This window comes from Phocoena phocoena, chromosome 1, assembly GCF_963924675.1.
Source record: "Phocoena phocoena chromosome 1, mPhoPho1.1, whole genome shotgun sequence".
Classification (NCBI taxonomy): Eukaryota; Metazoa; Chordata; class Mammalia; order Artiodactyla; family Phocoenidae; genus Phocoena; species Phocoena phocoena.
Window position 1 is genome coordinate 151,805,279 of NC_089219.1, and position 24,595 is coordinate 151,829,873.

The following is a 24,595-nucleotide window of genomic DNA, read 5'->3' on the forward strand; positions in this document are numbered from 1 at the left end:
GTACAAGGTGAAAAGATAGACATAGTTCCAACCCTCTTAGAAAGGGGGTTCTTGATGAATGAGAGTTTCAGAGATGGACAGAAGCAAGCCATGCACGATGGGCATAGTTTGGTTTTTAAAAGTGAAAGGAGGGGCTTCCCTGGTGGCACAGTGGTTGAGAGTCTGCCTGCCGATGCAGGGGACACGGGTTCGTGCCCCGGTCCGGGAAGATCCCACATGCCGTGGAGTGGCTAGGACCGTGAGCCACGGCCGCTGGGCCTGCGCGTCCGGAGTCTGTGCTCCGCAATGGGAGAGGCCACAACAGTGAGAGGCCCGCGCACCGCAAAAATAATAATAATAATAAATAAATAAATAAAAGTGAAAGGAGGAGGCATTTGGGACAGTGGGAGGTGGGGTCCAAGAAGGGCAGGGCAGGCCCACAGACTTCACCTCCTTATGACCTTGAGAGCTGGTCCAGACCACTGTCGTCTATGTTGTGCTGGGAAGCTGAGACTTCACACTTCTGAGGGCACGAGTGGCTGGAGCTGGCCCAATCCTTAATTTCAGTGAGCTCGCAAGAAATTTCTGGAAATACAGACTTCTAGCAGTAATGCTTGCCTTTTTAAAAAAATAACATTTTGGGGCTTCCCTAGTGGCGCAGTGGTTGGGAGTCTGCCTGCCAGTGCAGGGGACACGGGTTCAAGCCCTGGTCCGGGAAGATCCTGCATGCTGTGGAGCAGCTAAGCCTGTGCGCCACAACTACTGAGCTTGCATTCTAGAGCCCATGAGCCACAACTACTGAGTCCGCATGCCACAACTACTGAGCCTTGAAGCCACAACTACTGAGCCCATGCACCACAAATGCTGAAGCCCGTGCACCTTGAGCCCGTGCTCCGCAACAGGAGAGGCCACCACGGTGGGAGGCCCATGCGCCACAGTGAGGAGTGGCCCCAACTCGCTGCAGCTAGAGAAAGCCCGCGCAGCAGCGAAGACCCAACACAGCCAAAAATAAATTAATTAAATAAATAAAATTTAAAAAAAATAACATTTTGTGTGCATGCGTCTGCCTTCCTGGCTACATTAGGATGTGTTGTGGGTAGAGTGGGCAGAGGCTGTTTGGAGTCATGAGGTGACCAGAAGCCTATTTTCGAACCTTATGTGTAACTTCTCTGCTTTTTGCTTGTATAAAGCTTCTGATTGAGTTTTCTCTTTGGGTCAACAGCTTGAAAAAGAAAGCTGTGTTATGTCAATCTGGCCAGTATCATAATTGTCCTTCCTGTTTAGAGCAAGGGCAGCGGGCAAGATGGTGAGGATACTTGAAATCCCATTACACAATGAAGGTGAAGGAAATGGGGATGTGTTTAGTTTGGGGAAGAGACTCCTCAGGGGACTTGAGAGCAGTCTTCAGCTATTTAAAGAGCTGTTCTGTGGAGGAAGGAATGGAGTTGTTCTGTGTTCTCCTGAGGCCAGGGGGCTGGAGGAAGGTTACAGGAATACAGATTTTGATAGTCAAGAGTAAATGGGCTGCTTCAGGAGGTGGGGAGCTCCCTGCACTGGAGGCACTGGAGCATGGGCTGGATGAGTGCTTGGTGCAGGGTAAGCATTAAGGGTTGGTTGGTCTACATTATCTTTAAGCACTTTCTAACCCTGAGATTCTGATATGAAGCTATGGATGATGGTCAGTTGTAATGGATAGATGAGTCTGAAGAAGCTTGTTACGAGCATTCATCCAACCAAACATATTGGTCTGTTGTGTATGAAGCAGTCTGTTCAGCATGAGAAACCGAAGTCCCCGTCCCAAGGGCACAAACGGCTGTAATACGAAGTGGAATGCTGTATAGGCCGTGAAGAGGTACACACTTCCCTTTCTCTTCTATTAGAGATCTGAATCTGGATGAGCAGGCAGAGTTAGGCTAGCACCCAGGAGATTGTTTTAAGATGGCTAAGGAGAACGTGTCAGCAGAAGGGAGATGGCCACGTGGAGGCTGAAAGGGGGGACCAGATGAGGAAGGTGTTGGGGGTGATCGGTCCCGTGCTGTTCAGAAGGGGCTCCCTTGCCAGTACCCTGTCGTGCAGCTGGCATATCTAGTTACCACGTGCCATGGCCTGAATGTTGGTGTCCTCTCAAAATCTGTATATTAGAATCCTAATCCCCAAAGATGATGGTATTAGGAGGTGGGGGCTTTGGGATGTGCTTAAGTCATGAGGGTGGGGCCTTTGTGAGTGGGATTAGTGCTCTTACAAAAGAAAGTTCACAGAGCTCCCTCGCCCCTTCCATCTTGTGAGGACACAGAGAGGTGTTGGTTCTGACCCAGGAAGCAGGCTCTCACCAGAATGCAACCATGCTGGTGCCTTGATCTTGGGCTTCCCAGCCTTCAGAACTGTGAGAAATAAATTTCTGTTGTTTATAAGCCACGCGGTCTGTGGTATTTTGTTATAGCAGCCTGAACGGACTAAGACATCATGGAACATTTGACTCATTTAGCCCACTCCTCTGCCCAGACACCATGCTCACCACTTAGCATGATGGTCATGATTTGGCTTTTCATGTTAATTTCTCTACAGGAAAGGTGTATGACAGAAGGACCCCATCGCAGCACTTATCTCAGTGTTCTAATCGTTTGCTGGTCCATCTGTTACCTAGACTGAGGTTCCTTATGGCTCTCTCTCTTAGCTCAGGGCCTGGTACTTAGCAGGAATTCATGAAATTTTTGTTAAGTGATGAAGGCTGGAGGGAACAATCACATCTAATTGGGGTGGAAGTGGGCAGTGGTCAGGAGAAATAGAGAAGTAACATTTGAGAGCTGGGCCTTCCTTGAAGTGCGAGTTCCTCATTCAGTACTTACTAAAGTCCCTATTATGTACCAGGCACTAGGCTAGGAGACACTGGGTATATAGAGGTGATTGACACAGTACTTGCTTTAAAGGAATTCCATGCGATGGAGGAGACATTCCAGGCTGAAGGAGCTACATACACAAAGTCCTGGAAGTGCCTGATGTGTTTGAGGGGCTTTAGTGTGTGAGGCTGGAGATTAGGCTGAAAAAGGGCTAGACTGTAAAGGATCACTAATCGAAATAGGAAACATTGAAGGATGATGTGGCCTTTAAACCTTGCTCTTCACAGGCCTGTCAGGCCAGGGTTTGGACTTTATCCTGGAAGCAGCAGAGAAATCAATCACTGGACACTCTAAAATGGATGAGTGACATAATTGAATGTGGGTTTCAGTAAATTTCCTTGTGGTAATGTGGAGGATGGGCTGGAATGCCTGGATACTAGGAGAGAAGTTAGAAGGCTACTGCAAATAGTTCTAGCAAGAGATGGTGAGAGCCTTTGGGACAGGCATGAGGAGGGGACAGATGTGAGATATTCCAAAGATTAGATACAATAGACCACGGTGACCAGTTGTGGAGGGTGAGGAAGAAGGAATCATTAGAGATGACTGAAATGTCTGGGTAATGCTTTCAACTGAAATTGGCAAGGAGGATTTGGGGAGGTGTGGCAGGTGCTGGTAATGAATTCAAGTTGTACATTCTGAGATGGAGGGCAGGTCATGAGGACATCAGGTGAAAAAATCCTGTAGGAAATAGGAAACATGGATTCAGAGTTCAGGGCAGAAGTAAGGGTCAGAGATCAATTTAGGGGTCATTAGCCTTTGGGTGGTGAACAAAGTGTTGGAGAGAATGAGGTCCCTTGTGGGGAGGCACAACAGCCCAAAGACAGAACTCTAAGGCAAGGATACAGCCCATTCTTCAGAGCTGGTGGAACAGAAGCCCCCAAAGAGACAAAAACTGGCCAGAGAGATAGAAGGAGAATCATGCAAGCCAAGAGAGAAGTGTGTTTCAGGGAAGGTGCCAGGAAGACACCTGAGCCTGCTTTGGAAGTCAGGGGATGTTTACCTAAGGAGGTGATGTCTGAATTAGTCTTAAAGGTGGAGAACAGGATGATGCCTGGAAAGGGGAGGTCAGATCTGGCAATTAGGATGCCTGTAGCCTCCACTAGGGAAGAGTCAATGGTGGGGCCAATAGACATATTCAGTGGATTGAAGAGTGAGTGCAAGGTGAGAAAGCATAGGTGGCAAGTATAAACCATTATTTTTTGAAGCTTGATACTAAAGGGAAGGAAAGAGAGGAAAAAATAGGCTGAGAATTGAAGGGGGAAGTTCCCTTAGGATGGGTGGCTTGAACCCCAGTGCACTTCCCCGCGTCAGGTATGTTCATGCCCTTTGCCCAGATGATCTAGCCGTTCCGTGAGTATATTGAGCAGCTCTCAGGGTAGGGACTGTGTTGGGTGCTGGGCTGCAATGAGGAACAAGACCTCTCAAGGACCCAGTCCAAAGGGTTAAAGAGACAAATAAGAAATTTCAGGTCGGTGTGGTGAGTGCCGCAGACAGGGTCAGTATGGGACACGATGGGAGACACTGGAGGTCACAAACCCAGCCTGGGGTTTGGGAGGGCTCCCTGGAGCAGGTGACATCTGAGCTGAGACCTAAAGTAGAAGAGAGCCAGGTGGGGCAGGGCAGGGCAGGGCAGGGGAGAAGGCATTCCAAGCAGAATGTTTTTCCTGCAAATCCCGTCCCCAGTTTTCTGTAAATCCTAGACACCCTGGATGCCCGTGGAGAACGTGAGGAGCCTCCTGCCGTTTTTACCCCCGTTTAACATGCTTTCCTGTGTCATGGTGGTTTTTACCCCCTCGTCTGTGTGTCTCCTGAAGCATCTAGTGCAGTGTTCAGCCCAAGGCTAATGCTTAAAAAAAATTTTACATGAAATCTTCTCAAGCCCACGGACCACTATCGTGGCTAATACATTTTCAAGGGGCCCCTGGCAAGGTTAACAAATAGAGGTATAAAGGGAAAGGAGAAGTAGACATAGGAAGAAGAATAAGGCTGAGAGAGATGGCTGGGGTGGGAGGTGGGGAGAAAGCAAAGAAACGAAGATCAAGTGTACATAGGGTGGCGAGGGATACAATTCCAAACAAAATCTAACCAGAACTCTCTGCTCCACGGAACCTTGCCTTTGGATTCTTTACTGTCACAGGCAGAACCCCCTATTCTCCCTCTACTTTAGGGTTCTCCCACTGGAATCTGACTTCTAGACACATTTGATCAGTTATATGCAACACAGCTGCATTTTCTCAGGAATGGGGAGAAGCTGAGAGAAAGAGGGGAGGAAAAAAAGCCCTCCAGACCCAACAATTTTCCCGCTTCACAGGGGAAGCCAAGACAGAATTCAAATTTCCTTCCCTCGAGAGAGGGAAGCTGGTGGCTGTGTCACACTTCTAAATTGGGTACACAACTCACAAGCTAAGTTCTGTAGCACAGCAAAACTCATTTTGTTTTGCAGCTGGATAAAGTAAGGAAGAAAAAAGCTGGCATTACAGATTTTTGAATTGGCACCATGTCTTTCAAACTCCACCTCTTTCAGGAAATGTTCCTTAATGCGATGGGAGGTGGTAATTTCACTCCCTCTCCCAATGCCTCCTCACCCCAAGAAGCCCTGTTTAGAGCTGCACTTACCCCTTCATTTGTCGGCCTGACTTTGCTTTTCCCATCATCTCTGGATCCTTTGCTGAATTCTTTGTCTATGTCAATAGGATCAACATAGATAATGTGAAAGAACTCTAAAAACAATGGAAGTCGTAGATAGTAACGATGGTCTCTGAGGGTGTCAGTGTCACTGGTCCAAGACTGAAAGTTCCTAGGAAAAAGAACAAAGCCTCTTTGAGTTTCCTCTACAGTAAACAGCTTAGTATTATGTTGAATAATAGTATGGGTGGTTCCTGAATTAATTGTAATTGAAAAAAAAATTTCCAACCAGTTATCACAATATATACAAGAGAGGAAACAAAACTTCTAATTTAAAATTCAGAGCAATATGTATCCTACAAGGAGTTGGATAAGCCACCTAGAATCATACAGTTACACACAAGGTGGATTTCATGAGCTTTTGTCAATTAAGTTATATCTTTTCTAAAGGGCAATTAGGAATAAAGTTCCCTCCTCTTTCTCTAGAACATACTCCATATCAATTTTCATGAGCCTAGAGAAAAGCACATTTATCAAAGACCAATAAAATTATTATTTTTAAATTTTATTTATTATTATTTATTTATTTGGCTGTGTCGGGTCTTAGTTGCGGCACATGGGATCTTTTGTTGTGGCGCGCGGGCTCTTCGTTGCGGGGCACAGTCTTCTCTCTTTTTGTGGCATGAGGGCTCCAGAGTGCACAGGCTCAGTAGTTGCCGCATGCGGGCTCTCTAGTTGTGGCGTGCGACACGGGCTTAGTTGCCCCACGGCATGTGGGATCTTAGTTCCCTGACCAGGGATTGAACCCACATCCCCTGTATTGGAAGGCAGATTCTTAACCACTGGACCACCAGGGAAGTCCCCCAAAACCAATAAAATCATTTTAGGTTGAAAATATTAGTGGGGGAGGAAAGAAGTAGCCCGGGTGTAGGCTCTAAAGATGAAAATTATATGAAGGTATGTTTGTGACAGGTCATTAAATGTATTAGATAGTTGCTATGCCCCAGGCACGTAACTGCAGTAACTCATGTCTCGTCATGTTTCCCTCTCTGGGAAAACAATGTGTTGTGTGAAGATTACAGCTGGGGCTGAAAGATGTTGCCATGAGCTTTCCTCATAGTCTAGAGGCCACGAGTACCTCGTTCAAGGACCTTTTCAGGGATTTTTCTCTGGACCTTGGATATTCTCTGATTATTGGGGATGAAATGTATTTGCCCAGAATAACAGTCTTGGTGAAAAGACATTTCTAACCATCATTTCACTGTTTGTCTTTGGTGAAGTTTAGGCCCTTGATAGGTAGTGCGGCTTAGCAAATGCTGCCAAATTCTATAGACAACTAGCGTGTATTTCATTTTCAAATAACTTTTCCTCTATCAAGATCTCAATTCTCACAAATATAGTAACTATAGGATCATTTAACAAGAGTCTAGGCATAGTCTGATCAACCATCTTTTTCTTTTACTCTATGCACCACAGACTAGAAGCGAAAGGTATGACTTCCTTTTATCTTCAAAAATGTTGAAAGTGAGGCCCAGGAAAGATAAGGATATTATTTCCTTAGGATTTCCTCAAGAGGATTTCCTCAGGAGGATCAAGCTTTGGGAGACTGAAAGGCTAGAACCCAAAGATCCCTGATTTTTCTTCTTTCATCTCAGACATGGTGAATTTTGTCTCACATCTATCCCTAGGGGTTGTTGGTGCTCCTTTTGACTTAAAGGTTATCTCTTCTTTATTTCGTGTGCTGCGAGACATGCCTGAAAGACACACCAGGCAACTGGATGGCTCCATGCTTGCTCAATGAGTCAGAGTGCATGAAATATTTCTTTAGGAAAAAGGGATACAGTCATCCTTCGGTATCTGTGGAGGGCTGGTTCCAGGACCCCCCGAGGATACCAAAATCTGAGGATGCTCAAGTCCCATACATAAAGTGGAGTAGTATTTGAATATAAAGCACATCCTCCCATATACTTTAAATCATCTCTAGATTACTTGTGATACTAATGCAATGTAAACTCTATGTAAATAGTTGGCATGCAGCAAATTCAAGTTTTGCTTTCTGGAACCTTCTGGAATTTTTTTTCCAGAAGGCTAGTTGAATCCGTGAATGTGGAACCCCTGGATACAGAGGACTGACTGTGCTAACTTGGTGTAATGATGAGGCAGTGAAATAAAAGAGAGGGAAGGGGAAGTTGCCTTAAGAAGAAATGATCATAACTTATTGTTATTGTTTCTTAGAAATGTAATTAAATTGGGGGAACTGGGGTGGCAGGGCTGGGATAACTGTAAAGGTTAAAACATACAATCTAGGGCAGATCAGGCAGGAAACATGTGTTTAAACACTCAAAAAATCTGCAAATTATATGTGAGATAGCCCTGAGTAGCTAAGGCTAAGCATGAGAACCCATCTATCTGATGGGAAAATGACAAGCAGGATAACAAAAAAGCACAATCTTTTTGGTTGACCAATATAACCACCATGGAGTTTGCAAAAACAGAACCATCTGTTGTGTAAGGAACCATGGAGAGAGATTCTGTATTTATAGAATCCCGAGTGGGAAAAACAGGCACATTAATAAACTTTTTTTTCAATTCACTAATCTGAAATCCACTTTTCTTCTGGTTTCTCTGCTGTCAACATATACCGTGTTTAAAAACAAACAAACAAACAAACAAAAACCCAGTCAATTTAAAAGCAGACAGACTTGCTATGACTAATTTAAGAACTCCCAAAGTAGGCTCTTTTCCAAAAAGGCATAGCAATTGACAATACTGGCAGCTCAGTCTCCGGGGTTATGATACAACTACAGACCCTGAGGCTGAATCAGATGTTTACTGCTAGTTTGGGCACAGCAGGGTAGTTTGCAGAGGAACTCTACAACCCTTAACTGTTCCTGGTATGGGGCTTTAAAATGAAATCTTCCCATAAACAAATGTTTCCAATGCGTGTACCTTAAGCAGCCTACCTTAATAATTCTTATTTTTTCCTCTTGATTTCTTTTTTTTTTTTTTTAATTAATTAATTTTTTGGCTGTGTTAGGTCTTCGTTGCTGTGTGCGGGCTTTCTCTAGTTGCAGCGAGCGAGGGCTACTCTTTGTTGTGGTGTGCAGGATTCTCATTGCGGTGGCTTCTCTTTGTTGCGGAGCACGGGCTCTAGGCACGCGGGCTCAGTAGTTGTGGCTCACGGGCTCTAGGCACGCGGGCTCAGTAGTCGTGGCGCACGGGCTTAGTTGCTCCGCGGCATGTGGGATCTTCCCGGACCAGGGCTCGAACTCGTGTCCCTTGCAGGCGGATTCTTAACCACTGCGCCACCAGGGAAGTCCCCCTCTTGGTTTCTAAGATGGAAGTTTTTCAAAGAAAAAACTTGTAGTGGGGGCCAAGAGCACTATTGCTTTTCAGATGTTGCACGTTCCTTTTAAAACACCTATTTCTTAGTTGCCTCCTTAGCGCAGTAGGCAGCATGTCAGTCTCATAAAACACATATTTCTTAATGAAAATATGTCATAAAATTATTTTCGAAAAGCTAACATCTTTAGCTGGCATTGCTTTTCCACGAATACCTCTATGTGTTATAATTACTCTGTATTATGATGGAGGAGGTTGGAAATTAAAGTGATGATTCTCTTCCAAAAGCCTTCAAAGGGATGATAGGATCACATTTCTTTTTTGTCCATTTTATTAAATTATTTTTCTAGGAATTTTCCCTTCAACTAAATTTTCATATGTATCTTCATAAAATTATTCATAGTATTTTGTTATCATGTTTAAATATCTATAGGATGGATGGTGATGTCTCCTTTTTCATTTATGATATCGGTTATTTTTTAAAATTAATTTTTATTGGAGTATAGTTGATTTAAATATTATGTTAGTTTCTGCTGTACAGCAAAGTGAATCAGTTATACATATACAAATATCCAATCTTTTTTTTTTTTTTTTTTTCGGTACGCGGGCCTCTCACTGTTGTGGCCTCTCCCGTTGCGGAGCACAGGCTCCGGACGCGCAGGCTCAGCCGCCATGGCTCACGGGCCCAGCCGCTCCGCGGCATGTGGGATCTTCCCGGACCGGGACACGAACCCGTGTCCTCTGTATCAGCAGGCGGACTCTCAACCACTGAGCCACCAGGGAAGCCCTATCCACTCTTTTTTATTCTTTTCCCATATAGGTCATTACAGAGTATTGACTAGAGCTCCCTGAGATGATCCCATTTCACTCAGTGAGTTCAATTAATTTTGCCATGGGGAACTCCTGGGGGTCCAGTGGTTAGGACTCGCTCTTCCACTGCTGTGGCCAGTGTTCAATCCCTGGTCGGGGAACTAAGACCCTGAAAGCTACTTACAGCGGCCAAAAAAAATTTTTTTTTTAAACCATGAATTCAACTGTGGGGACGAGGAGGAGGCAAAAATAAATGACATCACCACTTACTGGGTGTCTACTATGTGCCAGGTAATGCACTAAGCACATTACAGCCTTTATCACATTTTATCTTCCCAGCAATGCTGCACATTATTATCTTCATTTTACATGAGGGGACTGAGGTTCAGAGTGGTGAAGCAACTCATTGCAGGACACACAGCTAGTAAGACACTGGCCTGTCCTTGGTTTCCCGTTAAATGGGATACACAGTATATTTCTTGGAGGTTTTGTTCAGCATAAAATTATACCTTCTGCTGCTAAATTGTTCAAGCAGTTTCTTGTACCAAGTGTGACTTGGTTCCTTAAAAATTGTTATTTAATGAGAACCTATGGGCTAGACACTCCGCGAGGTGATTATGCACCTTATCTCCTTTAATCATTACAGTTCTAAGAGATTGGGTTCTCTCCATTTTACGTATATTGAAACTGTTGTGGGAGGTAAAGAAAGTTGCTTAAGACTGATGAGTTAGTGAGAGGCAGAGCCACGGATGGATTCCAGGTCTCCGACTCCAACGCCAGAACACCAGTGTTTCCATTTGTCAGTTCCGGCACTAGAGAACCACAGTGCTGATTTAATGTTTGTCAAGTGTTCATAGTGCCCTGGGATCTGGCACTTCGATGAGAAAGCTGTGGCAATACCGACCTCTCTGTACACCCAGCCAAGAAGGCAGGACGGGAGGCCTGGAGGGAGAAGCCCTCACATTTAAGTTTCGCAACAACAGAAGTGGTCCCCTGGAGGCTGCTTGGCGAGCGCCACCTCTTCCCTCGGGCGGGGGGAGACACGGAGGGGCCCCAGGCCCCTCCGAGGTCCTGAGCCATCTGGCAGCTTCGGAGTGCGGTTTCGGGTCGTGGGCCTCGGTAAACAGCAACTGGCTAGTAACCCAGCGGAGAGTGCAAAGCGGAGAAACCCAAACAGCACCCTCGCCGCGCCCGCACCCCTGGCCCCCCAAAACCGGGACGGGGATGAGGACGACGGCGGAAACTGCTACGGCGGCGGCTGGCAGAGCCCCTGTGCTATTGGCCCCTCCCTTACCGCCCCCGGAAGTGACGCGCGTCAGCTCCGGCGTCGGGGAGGGACCCCAACGCAGCCGGGGGGTTTGAGAGTGGCGGCGGCCGCGGAGCGATTGGCAGGCTCGGCCGCGGCGAAGAACGCCCCGAGCGCGCGCCCGGCGGGTAGCGGCCCCGACGACCCGCGCCGCCGCCGCCGCCGCCGCGTGTGGGGGCGGGGAGGGCGGGGCGCGAGGAGCCGCGGCTGGTGCGGCGGCGGCGGGAGATGCGGGCGGCTGCGGGCACCCGGCGGGCTTGGCTTGGCCGCCGGTGCCTTCTCCGGCTCCGCCGCGGGGGTCGCAGCGGCTGCCGCGCCATCCTCGAGCTCCCAGCTTGAGAAGGCGGCGGGCGGAGAGGAGCATCGTGTTCCAGGCGGAGACCCAGAGGAAGCCCCGCGCGCCTCCTCGGTGAGCGGCCAGCCCCGCACGCCCCGTCCACCCCGCACCCCGTCGGGGTCTTGAGGCCCCCCCAGCAGCGGGGAACGCGGGCGGGGGCGAGGGGCTCGCTGCACAACAGGAAACGAGCGCGTGGGGGCGGGCGCGGGGGCTGCGGCGCGCGCGCTCCCCTAGGGATCCGCCCCTGCCCCGCCCCGCCCGCTCAGGCGGCCCTAGCCCTGAGGCGCGCAGGTAGATGCGGCGCGACCCGCTCCGCTCTCTCCGCCCCTTATTTGGTACCGCGAGGTCCTTGGGGCAAAAGGTGGCAGTGATTTTTTTTTGGGGGGGTGGGGGCAAGAGGGGAGCAATTCTGACTTTCTGTAGTGACAGGAAGTTGGAAAGTGAAAGTACAGTAATTCAGTGCTTACCCAGGCCCGGTGAGGTTGCGGCTCTTCCCCTGGACTTTGATCTCCTCGGGGGCACACGGTCATCCGTGTCTCTTCCTGTCCCCAAGCTCGCTATTCATCCGGTGTCAAGTTTCATTTCTTTTTCTGTTTCTCTTCCGCAACCCCCCTCCCCTCTTTACTTTCCGCTTAATGTACAGCTGCCGCGAGGCTGGTGGCTTCTTCATCCCTAGGAAGATCAATTGGAAACATCTTTTGGGGGCTGAATATTAACTGGCTTTGGCAGGAAATAAAGGGCATTGTTGGCTGAAGTAGTCAAACGATACACAATTGGCTTTTTCCCAAGCTATTGCTATTTGAAGTTTAGGGCATTTAAAGAAAGACTCTGGAATTTTATTCCTCATCAGAACGGTTCACCCATCTCTTTGGTTGGTGGATCAGAGCCTCCTCCCTCCCTCTTTGCCATCTCCCACTCACCGCCGCACTGCGTGGAAAACTTGGTGCTTCAATATTTAAGACTGTCAGTGGTGTTTTCATTAAAATGTATTGTGATTCAGTTTTCCCCCTCAGGAACTCTCCCCTCTTTAATTTTGTTTAAATGTTAAAACTGCGTTAAGTGGAATCCATTTAGGGAAATGTTGTTTTTAAGTTTTATGGTAATGTAGCAGTACACTTTTAATATTCTGTTAGTATAGGATACTGTACAGTTAGATACACCAGATTACTTTTTGACAACTACGATGATTTTAAGTCAAAACTAGGCTTGATACATTTCATAATTTGCTTTTGTTTTACTTAAGCAGCACTATGAATTTAGAGACATTTATTTTTGGGGGTCTTAGCTACTGTTTCTGAAAAATAGTTGGGCCATGGGTCACCACAGCAACTGGACTATGTGTATTATAAACATGTTCAGGGTGGGAAAGCTTTCACTTAATAGAGGCTTCCTTTCCCTAATGAGTTACTTCAACATGCTCCTTTCATTTTAGCACAGGAACTAATCTACTATCTTTGAAGTGCTAAGTTAGAATCAGTTATGTTTTCCACATTTAATCCCTCAGACATCAGATTCCTTCATTTGGATCAGTTAAGTATTTCCCTCCCTCATTATACTTGTACTAAAAATCTCTTAAAACTGTAACTTCTGGAAAAAACTGTAATTGTAGAAACATTGAGATTTTCGTGAGAAGAAAAATGAAGGGTTTGGGGTTTTTTTGACTGAGAATAAAAGTATTTAATATTTTTGACTTTATTTCACTCTTTGTAATTTTAAATAACTGTCTTCTGTAACTTTTTTTCCTTTAATTCTCTTTTATGGCTGAAGAAATGGTTGAATTTCATATTAATGGCACACTTTTAGGAACTAAAATGAAGAGGTTCAGCTTAACTATATGCCCAGTGGTTCACCACCTTTTCAGTCAAAGAATAAACTTATCAAAATTGAATGAGTAAAATATTCCTTTAAAGTACCCACTGAGGATGTCCATTTTATGTCTTTGTTAGTTTTTCGCAAAAGAAATTTTTTTTCCAGTACGTAAGTCCAAAACCACAGTGCCCATTTTCTTTCACAGCCATTTCCCATCCCCGATGCACTGTGAAGTACACTAGAGAAGCTGCAGCGTTGTCCACACAGTTGGGTTCTGCCCTGCAGTATGCAACAGCCCCACCAGCGTTTAGCTCAGTACACACTCTCTCCTAATAACCAGAGGGAGAGGTGGAAGGTAAACCGACACCACCTTGGGAACATCTCCCATTTGCTCAGGATGGCACTTGTGTACTCATTGTGGAGATGTTGATGGTTATTTCCTTTTTTTTGCGTGTATTGCTTAGCCATTATAAACCTGAGGGGTTCAAGCACTATCTGCGTGATAGGCATTAAGACTCTAGGATTTGGTTTGGGGAATTTTTCCAAAAATAAATGGAATTACAGGCACCAAATGTGTAATAGTCTTGAGATTCCGGTTCTCTGCCCCGTTCATTTTCTTCTTTCCTCCTCTCTCCTCTTCCCCTCCTTTCTAGCTTCACCATCATCACCATTATCATTCTCTCACACATATTCACACAGTGCTGTAAGCATTGTTGATAATGAAGATGATGTTTGGAAATGTGGAGACTGAGTTCTCTGGTTAAGCTGAAATTTACTGGGAAGTAGTTGTAACAGATTTAGACTAACTAATTGTTTAAATGGGAAACATATGTAGTTAAAAAGTAACTTGCCATGAACAGGCATTATCAGAAGAAAAGCCTCTGCAGTAAAGTCAGAGAAATGGCAGGGACCATCCCCCCCACCTCCCCGCCCAATACTTGATGGATATAATATAAAACCTCTGTTTTAACCCAGCTTAAGTGAGGCTATGGGAAACTATGATTTCTAGTGAGCATAGTTATCTAGCATTAAAGTAGCATTTCATATTTGTACATTATTATCACTTAGTATCTAATAATGTAATACTTCTTTACAACCCACTGGTGATGTGAATGCTTTTATCCATCTAGGGAAGTGGTTTCCCTAATGAACAGAGTATATGACTGTGATGAAAGAGACTTAGATTCATGGCCTGTTTCTCCATTAACTCTGTAAATGTGGAAGGCATCTCCCCTGTTCTATTCTTTATTATTTTCCCAGCTCTACTTTTGGATGACAGTATCTCTGTATAACCAGCTTCGAAGTGATAACAGGATAATTGGAGGACTTTTTGAATGTCTCAGAAGTTATAGAAACTCAGATAGTTTCTAGTATAGTTCCTCATCTTTGCCCTTTTTGGAAGTAGACACTGTTGACGCTTTGTGAGTTGTACATAGTTAAGAGTTAGCTTTCTCAGGCCTAACTTTTGTATTGTCTGTAGTGTTTGTTTTTAACATCTTTATTGAGAAATAATTCACATACCATAAAATTCACCTACTTAGTACGGTTCAGTGGTTTTCGTATATTCACAGAGTTGTATAACCACCACCACGATCTAACTTTAGAATATTTTCATCACCCCATTAACAGTCACTCCCCTTTTCTTCTCCCCACCCATTCCCCATTCCCAGCCCTAAGCAACCACTAATCAACTTTCTGCCTATTCTGGATGTTTCATATAAATGGCTGGCTTCTTTCACTTAGGGTAATGTTTTCAAGGTTCATCCACTGAAGTAGCCCATATCAGTATTTCATTCCTTTTTCTGGCTAATATGCCACTCTGTGGTTATACTACATTTTGCTTGTCCACTCATCAGTTGTTGGACATTTGGGTGGTTTCTACTTTTTTGGGTATTGTGAATACCACCGTGAACATTCCCGTGTAAGTGTCTGTGTGGACATATATTTTCATTTCTCTTGGGCATATACCTACGAGTGGAATTACTGGGTCATATGGTAACTCTGTGTTTAGTATTTTGAGGAGCTGCCAAACTGTTTTCCAGAGTGGCTGCACCATTTTACATTCCCATCAGCAATGTATGAGGGTTTCACTTTTCTCCACATTCTAGCCAACACTTAGCATCTGTCTTTTTGATTGTAGCCATCCTAGTAGGTGTGAAGTGGTATCTTGTGTGGTTTTGATTTTAATTTCCCTAGTAACTAATGACACTGAGCATCTTTTCATGTGCTTGTTGGACATCTGTATTACTTTTTGGAGAAATGTCTTTTCAAAACCTTGGCCTATTTTCAGTTTGTTTTTTAACTGTAAGGATTCTTTATACTTTTTGATGAAAGTCCCTTATTATTTGAAAATACTTTCACCCATTCCAAGGATTGTCTCCTCACTTGATGGTATTGTTTGCAGCACAAAAGTTTTAAATTTTGTTGTAGTCAATTTACCTGTTTTTAGAGTATTTTAACAGAATTGATTTCATTTAAGTCCTGTTCTGATCCAGTGAGATCTAATTCATAGATTTAAAAAGGAAGGTTTTTTGTTTTGTGTGTGTGTGTGTGTGTGTGTGTGTGTGTGTAAAGTTCAATTATAGACTTTTTAGAATGTGCTTATATATGGCCAGAGTTTCTGCCCTAAAGAATTCTTCCTGGGAGCATGGGAGGGAGATGCGAGAGGGAGGAGATATGGGGATATATGTATATGTATAGCTGATTCACTTTGTTATAAAGCAGAAACTAACACACCATTGTAAAGCAATTATACTCCAATAAAGATGTTTAAAAAATATTTTAAAAAATTCTTCCTTATAAACAAGGTGTTTGGAAGTTTTTGTGAGGAAAATAACTTTGTGAGAACATTTCCTTGCTGCTTCATTGCCTAAACCAATGGTTGTTAACTGAGATGATATGGTCCCCCCAGGAGAACAGTTGGCAATGTCTGCAGACATTTTGATTGCCAAATTGGGCAGGAGGTGCTACTGGCATCTAGTGGATAGAGGCCAGGGATGTTGTTAAACTACAATGCACAGGACAGCGTCCAGGAACAAAAAACTAATCTGGCCCAAAATATCAATAGTGCTGAATTTAGGAAACTCTGGCCTAAATAGGGAGATCCTAAAACTTGAGATACTGAAAGATATTTCAGTTCCAGTCTTGATAATCAAATAAAGGTTGCTAATCAAATAAAAGGAGGATCTATGCAGGTGGAATCCCTGTGGACAGAATGGTGACAGGACTTGTAACTTAGGGAACATTTTGCTGAATATTCAGTGCTGCCAATTTGTGTGTAAATTACATTTATGATAATGGAAGCTATTTGGAGGAGAAATACCAGTGGAGCAAAAGCGGATTATTCCCTATATCTCTGGGCCACCCTGAGACACACAACATATCCTGGCAAATAAACCAGCTGGGCTAATTTAGATAGATGCTGAAATGGTAGTCTCCTCAGAGAATATGACAATGAGTTTTTAAGATAAAATTTAATAACAGTGCTACTCTACTGGTTGGCATTCGTCAGTCTGCTCCTGCAATTTATGAAACTAGCTTTATCTCACAGCAAGACTTTTCTTAAGCAGCGTGGCTTGCTTAAGAGTTTGGACTCTGGATCCAGATTGCCTGCGTTTAAATCTCAGCTCCACCATTTACGTGTGTGACCTTAGACAAGTTACTTAACTCTTTAATGAATCAGTTTTTTCACATGTAAAATGAGGCTGCAGTAGTATCTGTCTTATAGGATTGTTGTGGGGATAAAATGAGTAATTAGTCTAATACAGTTAGAGTACTTAAAACAGTGTCTGACATATACAGTTGGCTGTTAATTGTGTATTTTACCCGATGCCTCTTTCAGCTCATTGCTATGGACAGTGCTATCACCCTGTGGCAGTTCCTCCTTCAGCTCCTAAAGGAGCCTCAGAACGATCACATGATCTGCTGGACCTCTAATAATGGGGAGTTCAAGCTTTTGCAGGCAGAAGAGGTGGCTCGTCTCTGGGGGATTCGAAAGAACAAGCCTAATATGAATTATGACAAACTCAGCCGAGCCCTCAGATACTATTATGTGAAGGTAATACACATCCACCTCAAAACAAGAATTGATGCTTCTCTTCTGGTGAGGTTAGAGGTACTAATGTCCTGGTTTATTTATTTATTAAAAGAAATTTTTTTTAATTGAGGTATAATTGACATAAAGTTATATTGGTTTTGGGTGTACAACATAATGATGCGATATTTGTATACATTGTGAAATGATCACTGTTCTGGTTTATTTTAATTCAATTTATTTTACAGCTTCAGCAGTTTGGAATTAGGCTGAAAGATGTAAATGTTCCAGGTGTATTTCTGAAAATTCTTATTCAGTACCCAGCTCCCATTGCTCATATATTATTCCTAATTAGAGTTGTCTTTAAAGGAAAAAAGATTATAGAGTTGGAATAAGGAAAAGGAACTTTTGAGATTCTTGAGGATGAATAAATACTCTTGTTTATATCATAATTTACTTTAAAAATTGTCTCATATTTACTCATTTTTTTAGCTCTACTTAATTTTTACTTTTTAGTTTAACCTGGAACACAAATTAATACCTTAAAGAATAGCTGTTAATACCTAGATATGATTTCTTAGTTAAAACGTTTTTGTTTAATTTCTTATTATTTTGAATACATTCTTGGGCACTGAAGTGAAATAAATGGCTCAAATGGGTAGAATTAAAGTGAGAAGCTGGGATCTTAATTTCTCTCACCTTTGAGTGGTTGATGTTATCAGCTTTCCTGTATGGAGAGATGAGGTAAGAAGCAGCTGGAGTTTCTGAAGGAAGTAGGAACCTTAGCAGAAGTAATATTCTGAATTCCTTTTTGCTTCCTCAGCATGTGAATGGCTTGTACCTTTGGAGTTATTTGAGATTGCAGTTCAGAAATTTTTGACTTCATACAGATACTTGGCTGACAGTGTTAAGTAATTAAAATCTTTCAGCTTTTATGTAACATATTAGTTCAGTTGTTAGTAAGACATTTAAATGTTTTTAACTTGTACTCCATAATAGTAGGAACTGTGTTTGGTATGGCTAGATAAATTTAGATGATTTTGAAGCTTTCAAGTAAACTACCTATCAAATAGAGAACCCCATTTGGTCAGCTTTTTCATGGGGGGTGGGTAAAGTTTAAGAAATGCTTAAGAAAAGTTTAAGAAAGTCTAAGAGTGTTTATTTTATTTATCTACAGAATATCATTAAAAAAGTGAACGGTCAGAAGTTTGTGTACAAGTTTGTCTCGTACCCAGAGATTTTGAACATGGATCCGATGACAGTGGGCAGGGTTGAGGGAGACTGTGAAGCTTTAAGCGTCAGTGAACTCAGCAGCAACAGTTCCAAAGATGTGGAGAATGGCGGGAAAGAGAAGCCACCACAGCCTGGTGCCAAGACCTCTAGCCGCAATGACTACATACACTCTGGCTTATATTCTTCATTTACTCTCAACTCTTTGAACTCCTCCAACAGGAAGCTTTTCAAATCTATAAAGGTGGAGAATCCAGCTGAGAAATTGGCAGAGAAAAAATCTCCTCAGGAGCCAACACCATCTGTTATCAAATTTGTAACCACACCTGCCAAAAAGCCACCAGTTGAACCTCTTGCTGCTGCCATCTCTACTGGCCCAAGTATCTCTCCGTCTTCAGAAGAAACTATGCAAGCGTTGGAGAATTTGGCTTCCCCCAGACTGCCTTCTCTGGAAGCACCAGCTTCTGCATCTAGCGTAACTGCCGCTTTTACCACCACACCACCTATTTCGTCCGTGTCCCCTCTGCAGGAGCCTTCTAGAACACCTTCACCACCACTGAGTTCCAACCCAGACATGGACACAGACATGGAATCAGTGGCTTCTCAGCCAATGGAACTTCCGGAGGACTTGTCCCTGGAGCCTAAAGACCAGGATTTGGCTTTGCCAGAAAAGGACAAAACAAATAATTCGTCAAGGTCCAAGAAACCCAAGGGGTTAGAGCTGGCACCAACCCTGGTGATCACGGGCAGTGATCCAAGCCCACTGGGAATATTAAGCCCATCTCTCCCTACAGCTTCCCTTACGCCAGCACTTTTTTCGCAGGTAACACTTTCTTTCTTATTAGTGCTGCATTTTTTTGGTTTTGTTTGTTTTTACTCACCTTTTAAAACAAATCCAGAATTTATAACCTCAAGTTCTCATTTGGCTACATAGGCTTGCCTTACAGAAGGTTATATGACCCTGTGAAAGTAACCCAATTCCTCACCTCAATTAGGATTGTCAAAATAAAAGGTTTGGAGTATTGTGTTAAAAAATTCATTGTTCTACAAGTAAATAAGTATTTGGTGTTTCCACTTTCTCCTAAAGAAAATAAGTATATTCTCTCTCTCTCTCTTTTTTTTTGCGGTGGGGGGGGTCATATAAAACAACAGTGATAATCTCAAGTTAGAAGACAACAGATCCTGAGGTCCTTACAAGTTTGTGCAGTTATTTTCATTAGCTATTTCTTAACTTGGTCATCTCATATAACATTTAAATAGTTAGATTACTCCTAGACGTACACATTATTAAGGGGAAAATATGTTTGTGACTCAGTTACCCATAATTTCTCCATACCAAAATTCAGATTGGTTTTGTTTTTCTATTTGAAAAAGATTCTACCAAAAACGGGTTAGAAAATATTTTGACCTTTATCTTACTTGGGTTGTAAAAGTAATTTCTGAGTTTTTCCTCATGATAAGATTTCCGACTTGGAGATACTTGGAGTGGAGAATAGGACAATATTTGGATCCAGAGCTATTTGTGTATTACAAGGGTAAACATAATCCTGATAAGCCATTTAGTTATATTTTTGGTTTGTGTGTTGCAGACACCCATCTTACTGACTCCGAGCCCCTTGCTCTCCAGTATCCACTTTTGGAGTACTCTCAGCCCTGTTGCTCCCCTAAGTCCAGCCAGGCTACAAGGTGCTAACACACTTTTCCAGGTAAATTACATAAAAGCTTGTCTTCTGTAATTGGGGTGTGGTAAATGAAGAAAAAGGCAAAAAGGCAGTATCCACTCTTCAGTTAATCATTGTAAAACTTCTACTTAATAAGTATTCCTTAGATTTATTTTTGAATTTCTAAGTGTTAATTTTCTGGCCAGCAGACAACTCGGATAAATATTCACGGCAGAGTTTCCTTTTCATTGTTTACTATCCCATACATTTGAATTAGAGCAAGAATTGTTTAAAACTGTAGTAGATTTTGAGCCTATCCAGTTTTTTTTTGGTCATTTTAAATGCTAGAAATCCTCTTTTCTAAAAAAAGAAAATGTGTATATATATATCTTTCTTTTAAGAGGGGTTTCCCCTTTTAACTGAGGACTTTAAAAAAATAGAGAAAACTTTTGAGAATAGTATATCAAATACTCCCATTTCCCCCCTCATTCAGAATTGATATTCATCAGTATTTTAAATATCTATATTTTTAAAAATGAATATTGTATTACCTCTTAACCAAGATCTTAGGAAAGGTCTCACAGCTTGCTTTATTTATTAAAACCCTGCAAGGCAGGTATTATTAATCTTTTTTTTTTAAGGTATTTATTTATTTATTTTTATTTAATTTTGTCTGCGCTGGGTCTTCATTACAGTACGTGGGCTGTTTGTTGTGGTGTGCGGGCTTCTCTGGTTGTGGCGCGTGGTCTCTAGAGCGCACGGGCTCAGTAGTTGCAGCGCATGGGCTTTTCTCGAGTTGGGCTCTCTAGTTGTGGCGCACGGGCTTAGTTGCTCTGCGGCATGTGGGATCTTAGTTCCCCGACCAGGGATCGAACCCTCGTGCCCTGCACTGGAAGGTGGATTTTTAATTAACCACTGGACCACCAGGGAAGTCCCGGTCTCACAGCTTTAAACCATTTTTTTGCCCAGAACATCTAGACTTTATAACTTGTAGGCTTTCTTGTAGTTGATTCATTCACTTATTCAAGGGTGACTCCCTGGGAGATTTTCTTAGATTTTGTAATTTAAATTTTCATTTGTTCTTTTGGAAATGGAATGGTGAGGGGGGAAAAAAGAAAGAAAATTAAAAATCTTACTACTTCTGCAATTTGTTTTTTGCAAAATCTTATAAATTATTGAATAGAGTGTTGAGAATTTTCCATATTTCATTTTACATTTTTCTTTGCCTCTCACAAACAGATAATTGAATTATAGAGAGAAAGTCAAAGTGCTCATGTAGCTCCAGCCTGGAATCTCCATATACATTTGGTCTCAGAATACATGATGGGGAGCCCTTTTGTAGGATGAGCACCCTACAACTATTTGCAGCAGTTAAGAGATGGGCATCTCCTCTGGACCTCTTTTTGATAGTCTGTGATGTGCTATACAATTGAATTATACTCTGTAGTGCATACTGTCATTTACTGAACTTTCTAAAACCTTCATTTGAAGTCAGGTGTGAACCTGTGTACCTTAGCATCTGAGGGAAAGTATAGGTTTGTTCTTTCCGTTCCATCAAGGTACGCTGGAGGGTGTTAATATTTAACATATAAGACAAACAATTTTTTAAAAGTTTCTGTGACATCATATTCTTCCATGATAAACAATTACTGCCTTTGTCCTGTGAGCCACTGCAGGTGGATGTCATGTTCTGCCTCAGGGAATATAATAGGGACAGAAAGTGAAATTTAGGGTTGCATAATAGGACGATAATGTGTTTTATTTTCTTTCTCAGTTTCCTTCTGTGCTGAACAGTCATGGGCCGTTCACTCTGTCTGGCCTGGATGGACCTTCCACCCCTGGCCCATTTTCCCCAGATCTACAGAAAACATAACCTATGCACTTGTGGGATGAGAGAACCAAGGAATAACACCCAAGAGACACCCAACATGATTACATTTAAAGTGAGCAATTGATACATCACAATGCTGATAAGAGACTATTGTGATTTCTGCCATTCTCCATTAAAAATGCTTTTTTAGGATTCCCTTTCAATAGGACTCAAGTTAGACTGTGTATAAAAATGCCTTAATTGGAGTCCAGACTCCACCTCCCTCTTTTTCTTTCTTTTTAAAAAAATATTTTGAACTTCGTGTTAAAGAAATTTTTGGTGGGGTTTAGCAGCTAGCTATGCTTTGCAAGAGAATTAAGAACAAAGTTACTCCTCCTGCCTTATTGGGACCCTTTGGCCAGGAAAAAAATTATGCTTTGAGCATGTTATATAAAGAAATATTAGTTAAATGAAATTGGCCATATCTTCAGGACTTTAATGTGCTCTGTTGAATACTGAGTTGTGCATAAGCAGTAGAGGAAAAAGAATCATTCCTATTCACACAAAGAAAGATTGGAGCAGGACTATTGGGTAGATTCTGTTTTGCTATGAACTATAACATATGTAAGCAACTCCACAAAAAGGCGTCTTATTTACATTTATTCAGGGTGGATCTCTTAGCCATATGTGTGATCTTGTCTGAACCTGTCAACAGAGCATGGAGCTAGTTTATTCCCACTTAGGGAGATTTTTAAACCGGGGACTTAAAACAGTATTTGGAACAACCAGTGAGAACATGGGACCCCATATCTGGCACAGAAATGTCGTCTGCTCTCTAGGTGGTATGATTACACACCCACAGAATACAGTATGGTAAACGATGGCTTTTAGGGAGATGAACCTGGGGTTTGAAATTTTGAGGCATCTCTGAGTCGAAGATTCAATTGAATAACTTGAAACAACATGTAGGGCTTTTCTCGGTTGGAAGGTGCCGGCGTGAAGGACCCTTTTCTCTGTTCATTTTATCCCATTTTCTACCGTATATTTGTCTTTTAAATTTAAGGTTGTTAGAGGTTGTGATAGTTTTAACAAGTAATTAGGAAGATGAAAAGCAAAATGAAGCCTCCAAATCTGTAGTGAAGTAAAGATATGCTTATTTCTTTGAGTTTTTTTTTTTCTTAATAAGAAAGGAGCAGAGTTCATTTGGCAATGCTCATACATAGGGATTGGATTATTCATATTAGTAGTGAAAAACTTAGGCCTTCATCTCTACCAAATTTATAAAATATTACCATATAGTAATCAGTGCCAGGTGCAGACAGATTTGTTGATCCCCTAAAGTGATTTGATACCAATGTCACAGTTGAGTCTTTTGAAAAACTTGGCTTTAAAGTCCAGGATCAGATGATATGCTGTTACCACCACCACCTCCCTGCCCATTAAACTAGTCTTTTAACCCTAGAAATAGTTCCTATAATTAACCACCTGAAGTAAATGGAATAAGGGAGTCGTAAGGACTTGAGGGCTCAAAGTGACACTGCTATAAACCAGCATCTTCCAGATACATAAAGTTCACTTTGTTTTATACAGTATGGAGAAACTCTAGCATAAGATGTCTGTGCTAGTTCATTAGTAGCAGAAGGACAGTATTCAGGGAGCTGCCTTTATATTTGTAGTGTTGGAGACTGTTACGGGTTCATTTGTGGTTATCAGCTGAAAAGTTCTGTTCCTGAGATGTGCGATAGCAGTGTTGAAAGGTAGTGTTCAGTAGTGATGGGGAACAGACATACTGGATTTTCTTCCCACATTGAATCATTTCGTTTGCATGCCTCTTTGAAATTAGACTGCTCAGCAGCACTTTGGACTAGTTTTTATTAGGTTAATTCACATTTTGAACATTAGATAAGTAAATATTGATGGCTTGATTTTAACTAGATATTTTAAATTTTGAGAGCACAAAAGTATCTTATTTTGAGTCAAAGGAGAAAAGCCATTGGTTTGTTTTCATAGATAGTATCTTTGATAATTAACCGTCTCAGCACAGGGGTGCCTGGAACCAAGGGCATCATGAAAACTCGGTCAAAGCAACTTCCTAGGAACCAGTTTTAGTGAGTCCTCTGCCTATAAACCTCTCCCAGAAGTCTCTGAGAGGTGTGGGCCTTAGGAGGTTGATGATGATCTGCTTTCTCTTTGAGATCAACTGTTTTGGGGAAGTTGGTGTGTGTGTTTGTGTGTATGTATGTGTTCACTTTTTTAAGTGAAATGAAACTGCAACTATAGTGCAAGTGTGTATGAGGCAGATCGTTCTATTTGTAAACTACCTCCTTCCTGGAAAAGTCTCTGTTTTGTATTTTTTTGAACATCCACAGAGTTCTTCTTAGCATCAAAAGGTGACATACCACTTAAGATCAGTATTCACTGGAGAGACTTATATTTGGTAGCAGTAGCTGGTATCCATCACTGGTCGCTTTGCCAGGATGAATGCTGGTTGGCCAAAGGAGCCCAAGTTAAGATAGGGGAGCAGGTTTAGTGAGTTTTTGCGACTTCTGCTGCGATTAGCTTAACTTTTCATTTGCTCTGGCCGATATCTAGTCAGTTGTATGCTGTGAGATGTTTAACCACCAGGCTCTCTGAAGGGAAAAAAAAGGCCCTTAAATTGTAGCATTTGCTGATTCCCGTCGTGTAAGTTACTCCCTCTGTGGTTGATTTTAAGCCACCACCTTTGAGTTGAGAAGGGGGGCGCACAGTTGGCTCAG

At 42.7% G+C, this 24,595-nt stretch overlaps 1 protein-coding gene across 1 annotated transcript; it reads left to right on the plus strand.

Annotated features, from left to right (window-relative positions):
* The first annotated feature begins 11,107 nt into the window (after positions 1–11,107).
* ELK4 (ETS transcription factor ELK4) lies at positions 11,108–22,060 on the plus strand. Its single transcript, XM_065884041.1, has 5 exons — positions 11,108–11,368; positions 16,947–17,162; positions 18,316–19,191; positions 19,958–20,074; positions 21,804–22,060. The coding sequence occupies exons 2-5, from the start codon at positions 16,956–16,958 to the stop codon at positions 21,900–21,902; spliced, it is 1,299 nt and encodes a 432-aa protein (XP_065740113.1). The 5' UTR covers positions 11,108–11,368; positions 16,947–16,955; the 3' UTR covers positions 21,903–22,060.
* Positions 22,061–24,595: the final 2,535 nt, after the last annotated feature.